This window comes from Euphorbia lathyris, chromosome 6 (genome assembly GCF_963576675.1).
Source record: "Euphorbia lathyris chromosome 6, ddEupLath1.1, whole genome shotgun sequence".
Lineage (NCBI taxonomy): Eukaryota > Viridiplantae > Streptophyta > Magnoliopsida > Malpighiales > Euphorbiaceae > Euphorbia > Euphorbia lathyris.
In genome coordinates this window covers 22,990,687-22,997,194 of record NC_088915.1, presented here as the reverse complement: position 1 = coordinate 22,997,194, position 6,508 = coordinate 22,990,687, and the positions used below count along the sequence as shown (strand labels likewise).

The window sequence follows — 6,508 nt, the reverse complement described above, 5'->3', positions numbered from 1 at the left end:
AAGTTTTGAATCGCTTATGAAAAAGTACGGAGTACACCACCGCGTATCTACGCCATACCATCCTCAATTGAATGGTCAAGCGGAGATATCGAATAGGGAACTCAAATGGATATTAGAGAAAACAGTTTCGTCTTCAAGAAGAGACTGGGCACACAAACTTAACAATGCGTTATGGGCATACCGTACTGCATTTAAAACACCTATAGGAATGACACCTTACCGACTCGTGTATGGAAAAGCTTGTCATTTACCAGTAGAATTAGAACATAAAACATTCTTTTCAAATGAGCTTTTTCTCAAATTATTCCGAGTTCATTCCGACCAAGAGAAGGAGAAGCAGTCAACATTAGGGAGGTTGTAAGCTAGTTAAAGGAGAATAGGTTCAACGCTATCGAAATTGAATTAAATGCTTTTAATGTGGTGTCTCATATTTATACTCCAAACTTCCATTATGTTTATGATGCATTAATTGATGATTTAAGAGTTTGATTAATGATTTTTACTGACGTAAAAGTCAGTTTTATAAGGTGTTTTGCAAATGAAGTTGCAAATGCTTTCGTTAGAGGAAGTCATTTTTTATCTGAATCAATGAAGATGAATATTAGCGCTACTAATTTTATTCACCATGCTTTGTAGGTTGATGTTTTATCTTTAAAAAAAATAAAATAAAAGAAAACAAATATGAAATTCCCGTGAAAAACGAATCTAAAATTATTATTGCATGGACAGAAAATCATCAAAATTGTTGTTTTTCAAAGAAAAGTCATATAATCATATTCCTAAACTAATTAAATATTTTCTTTCCTGAGAAACTTCCAGAAAGTAATTTGACATTTTATGCAATAAAAACAGACTGAAACCAAATCCAGTGGGCGCTCATTAAATCTGTCTTTATTGTACAACCATTTTCATTTTCATTTTCTCTCCATCGACTCTCTCTCTTCTCCAATTAGATGCACTGATTTCAATTTCTCCTCAATTCCCCCAACACTTTTCAATTTCCCCTTTGTTCTTCTTTGCCAAACAGTTTCTGGACTACAAACCTCTGTGAATTGCTTGATTTCTAACGAAAGAAGCTCACTTAGATTTTTCTGTTTTCTTTGCCTTTTCTCCATGGATTCTCGGAGTTTTCTTGCCTTCTCTCTTTGTCTGCTCTTGCTTTTTCCTCCCTTTTCTTATTCTTTCGGCGGAGTTAAAATGTGAGTATTCCCTTCTTTCTCTTTCGCATATTTACATACAGATATGAATTAGTTATTTGATAATTATGTGTTTTATATGGGTTGTTCTGTTCTAAAGGCGCGGATCGGTGTTGAGATTGAAAAAACCTATATATACTAAAGCGTTTGATCCCACTCGCGTCACTCAACTTTCATGGCGTCCCAGGTATATTTATATATATTTGTGTGAAGCTATGTTCTTTTGAGGAATTTTTACTGATTATTTGTTTAATTTGTTTATCCGAATTTTGAACTTTATAGGGCTTTTCTTTATGAAGGGTTTCTATCCGATGAGGAGTGTGATCATCTTATCCATCTGGTTAGTATGAGTTTTATTCTACCAGACTTAGTGTTGAATCTTTGTTAACCTTTCAAATTTATACTACATTTGCGATTTGGGGAAACTTGTTCTTTAATTTGGACATCGTAGTTACTGCTGTTGATAATTGTTGATCGTTTTTGGCATGTAGGCTAGGGATAAGCTTGAGAAATCAATGGTAGCTGATAATGAATCGGGGAAGAGTATAGAGAGCGAAGTGAGAACAAGCTCTGGGATGTTTCTGAGCAAAGCTCAGGTATCTCAAATTATCTTCTTAATATTGGGAATGAAATCCTAAACTATGTGATATTTTAATTATTTTATGTAATACTATTATATAGTTTGGTTGATTGTTTGATCTGTGCATAACAACATTATGCCATTCATGATATGGTAACTTAAGCGTTATCCTCTTTATGCAAGAAATATATATCTCTTTGGTAAGCAAGAGAGGCAGGAAATGAGAATCAAAGCAGAAAACAGGGAGAGAAATAGTGGAACTCAGCAACTGTTTACATCCTTAGCTAGTGGCGTTTATATCAGTGTTACTGTGTCAGATTTTCTTACACTGTTGATTCAGATGTTGACAGAAAAAATAACAGTATAGTAGCCAACTTATGTACAAGTTGGAACTTGACTGGGTTAACCCACTAGTTCCTTCTCAAAATTTGCAATTAGAAGGTGCAGAATGTATTCAGTTGTTAAGTATGATTGAAATGGCATTTCAGTGAGTAGCAAAAGATGACCATAAGTTGGAAGCTCCTACAAATTATTTGATATAGATTTCATCCTTAATAAAGTCAGATAGCAAAGGCAGCAGCAGGCATGCACCTACAGTTTAAAATAACTCAGTTTTAATGAGATAAGTACTAACTTCCGTGTTTGCAACTGAACTTCATTTTTTTTTGGTCAAAACTTGATTGTTCACAAATTAATTGGAGCAGATATTTTTTCAAAAAAAAAAGAAAAAGAATGGAGCAGCTATCTTGGAGACTAGTATGCTGTTGATGTTTTCGCTGTGCTCTCCTGACATTTGCGGTGTAATATTCCTTTGGGATCTGAAATTAGATTTTGGTACTTTCTGGATGGGTTACTAGCGCCATGCTGATATTGGCACAGGGATATGGGGCTTAGATGTGAGGTTAGCTAGCATTTATGTTAGAGAAGTCCAATTGTCTTTTTCCTGCCAAGTCAAAAGTAATGCTTACTTGCACATTAGTGACATTCATGCCATGTGAAGGTGGAGCATTATTCTTGCGATGATACACATGATTTAACCACTATTTTTACCCTCAGTAAAATATGTTCTCAATAGAACCAAGTTTAGTTCTTACTGAATTTTATCGAAGTTTTGGCAAACAGCTGGTACTATTTTTCTTAATGCTGTGCTTTATGATGCTTTTCAAAGTATTTTATTCCAATGTTCCAGTTGGAAGGTTTGGCCTTTTTTTCTTGCTTTCCTGGCACACAAATAGTACTGCTTCTTATTTAGAGAATGCTATTCTATTATTATTATTGTAATGTGGGCATTGATTTAGTTTTGGTTAATTTCACATCAAACGAAATCTTAACAATGAAGGGTTATATGCCTTCTATAAAGCTAGTTTCTTTTGCAACCTCTTTCCAAAATCTAGTATGATGAATGAGGTTATGATTTTGACCAGTGCAAGTTTTATGAACTTCATTTTGGCTGGAAATTGGCTTAAAGCAGCATAAATATATCACAAGTTGACCTTGCTTTCCATTTGAAAACAACAAGTTTGGAGCAAACAAATTTTTAATTCGCTGAAATATGGCCTAGCATGTCTTGCTAGCATTTGAACTCATAAACGGCCTTAAAATTTCATGCATAATCGGTTTTCAAGTCACAGGGTAACTTTTGTCTCTAGTTTAGAATATGGGTAACCTTTTTTTTTTTTTTTTTTTTGGGGGGGGGGGGGGGGGGAGGGGTGTCTCTTCTCCATGCCCAGTTACAAAATTGGAATTGTGGAGCAGAACAACCTAGTGGTGGCAGGACAAGAACCTAAATTGCACTTGTAATGCATGAAGTGTGAAGATCACTGGCAACAACATGATCTGTGAAGTAACCAAATCTGTGATCTTTGTTGTTAGCACTTAGTGGGCAAACTATGAAGTATAATGCAATATACAATGAGTTCGATTCTTTCACACATTACTTGAATTGAAGGCATTAATTAAAACTCTCTTCACATTCTATATATTGGTGAAAATAACTGCTTTCAAAATGTAAATCAAATCTGAGCAATCCTTTCTATATATATAAAACCAAATTTACTGATGCCTGATTGGTCAGAATCTGTGTTGTTCTGGTTGGTTCATGATAGAAAACAGCTTAAAGGAATCAAGGACAGTAGAAAAAGTAAAATGGAGACATGGTTATTCCTAGCTAGAGTTGGTTATGTCTGGACTTCACTTTGAGCGTTGATTTTGGAGTATATATGGGTCAGTTGTGGAGTATGGAGAAGGGAAAGTAGCTTTTGGGAGGAATATTTTCTTTTCGGGTCTCTTAATAGAGAAGGGGAAGTTTTCATCTTGGGCTGTGCTTTTGCAAGGATTCTTGTTTCCTTTTGTTAGTTTCGGCCTAATGTTCATCATTATCCTTGTTATGAAAATTTCATTTAATATAATTTTCTTTTTGATTCTCCATTTTGTATTCATCTTCTCTGTTAGTTGTGTTGTGTGTTTGTGAGTTGTTTGGCTTCTACATTGTTTGTTCTACTATGTGTTTTGGCTTTCCTTGGCTTTCCTATCATTTCGTGTCATGAAGATTTGTGTGAAATGGATTCATTTGACTCGATTTACAAATAATTTATTCATATCCAACACACGGTTTGTTTAAATGTATGCTTTATTTAATAACACAACAAGATATGTGCATCCTGCGTAACCTAGAATTTCAGTATCCGTTATATAGCACAACCTACCCAAGGGTACTGCTGACTATATATTGAGTTTCCATTCTCCTCTTATGTCTATTTTGACATTTAATTTGGACAGATTTTTGTAACAGTTGACTAATACTATCGATTTTGAGTGGGTTGACTGATCTATGGAACAGCACTACCACACTGACTTAAAAATTTGAGTGGGTTTTTGTTGTCTCAGTCAACTATAGTTTCTATCAAAATTTGTGTTCAAATAGTTTTGACATGTAATGATGAGGGGGAAACCCATTGACTTTGAGTTCATGTTGGGTTTGGGATTGGGATTGGGATTTTGTTGTATCAAATTGCCTCCTTATCTAATATGGAGTTCCTCATTTGCAAGTAAAATGAAACATAATTAAATTTTCTATTCTCCATGGTAAAAACTTGTTTCTTCTCGCTATTATTGGCATTGGTGCAATTTATTTTTTGTCCATTTTCTTTTCTTGGCTTCAAGAAATTCATACTTGTTATTGTCATTTCCTAAAGAAACTATACGATGTAAGTTTATGTAAAAGTGGTAGATTACAGGATGAACGTGAGAATATTGCTTGCTTGCAATATTTAATCTCTTGAAAGATTCTTTGATAAATGCTTTTTTTCACCCTTGAATGTGGAAGGGTTAAATGGTGTGCTTTGTTTTAACTTTGAAGGATGAAGTTGTTAATAATATTGAGGCCAAAATTGCTGCTTGGACTTTCCTTCCACAAGGTATTCTTCATTTGTTATTTCACCGTTTGTGGCAACATTAATGAGTGGAAACAATTATCGGTTTTACTTTCTTGACCCTACCTTTGTAATCAGAAAATGGAGAATCAATACAAATACTGCACTACGAGCATGGTCAAAAGTATGAACCCCATTTTGATTATTTCCATGACAAGGCTAATCAGGAGCTGGGTGGTCATCGAATTGCAACGGTGCTGATGTATTTGTCTACTGTTGAGAAGGGTGGAGAAACAGTGTTCCCCAACGCAGAGGTATATAACTAGCAGACTACAACAATTCTTTGTTGGTTCTTTGCCACATAATCATTTTTGTCGTGTCCTACAGGAACAAGCGTCTCAGCTGAAGGATGCTAGTTGGTCCGATTGTGCTAAAGATGGCTATGCAGGTATAATTTGTAATGTTGAATGCCATAATATATTGAGAGTGATGATATGGGATGATGTTAATGTTGGAAAAATTGCAGTGAAACCGAGAAAGGGAGACGCATTGCTGTTCTTCAGTCTGCATCCGGATGCAACTACAGATCCAGAGAGCTTGCATGGAAGCTGCCCAGTAATACAGGGTGAGAAATGGTCAGGAACCAAATGGATCCATGTGAGGTCCTTTGATAAATCCCTGGGTCTGAATCAAAACCAAATGGATTGTGTTGATTTGGATGAAAACTGCCAATTGTGGGCAAAGGCAGGTGAGTGTAAGAATAACCCACTCTATATGGTGGGTTCTAATGGATCTAAGGGTTTTTGTAGGAAAAGCTGCAAGGTCTGTACCCCTCAATCAACCTAGGTAGCTTAACAATTTCTATAACTTCTCCTCTTCTTTACACAGACCATTCAGACTAATATTACTTTTGTATAGTAACAGTTTGTGTCAACTATTACAGATATCTATCTATATATTGTTAGCAATCCATGGTTTATATCCATTGCAGAAAAATTCTTTTCCTTTCTACTTTTTCTAAAATCCCCTTTCTTTGTTGTGCAAACTTTTCGTTCTTTTTACTCTGGACACTGTTCAATGTTGTCAGACCTGGACTGGGAATCGGCTAGCTATGCGGTCTGGGTCATGTTGGATTTATTAATCTTCAACAACCCGGCAAGAATCGCGGGCGATTCCGGTTCTTTTCTTTTTTAAAATAATTAAAGAAAAGGTAAAAGAACCATTACTTTTGGAAAATTTTAGATTTTAAGATTCATTATCTTCGTAATTCACTTTTTTTTCTTTATGAAATTGTTAGTTTACATATATATTTAGTGAATTGCTATTTACTGTTTCCAAATTATTAGTAACCGTCTTTATTG

General features: G+C 35.0%; 1 protein-coding gene across 1 annotated transcript; it reads left to right on the top strand.

Annotated features, from left to right (window-relative positions):
• The first annotated feature begins 867 nt into the window (after positions 1 to 867).
• LOC136232712 (probable prolyl 4-hydroxylase 6) lies at positions 868 to 6,126 on the top strand. The gene is made up of 8 exons (XM_066022080.1): positions 868 to 1,199; positions 1,297 to 1,383; positions 1,479 to 1,536; positions 1,688 to 1,792; positions 5,135 to 5,192; positions 5,286 to 5,461; positions 5,535 to 5,595; positions 5,674 to 6,126. The coding sequence occupies exons 1-8, from the start codon at positions 1,114 to 1,116 to the stop codon at positions 5,991 to 5,993; spliced, it is 951 nt and encodes a 316-aa protein (XP_065878152.1). The 5' UTR covers positions 868 to 1,113; the 3' UTR covers positions 5,994 to 6,126.
• The last annotated feature ends 382 nt before the right edge of the window (positions 6,127 to 6,508 follow it).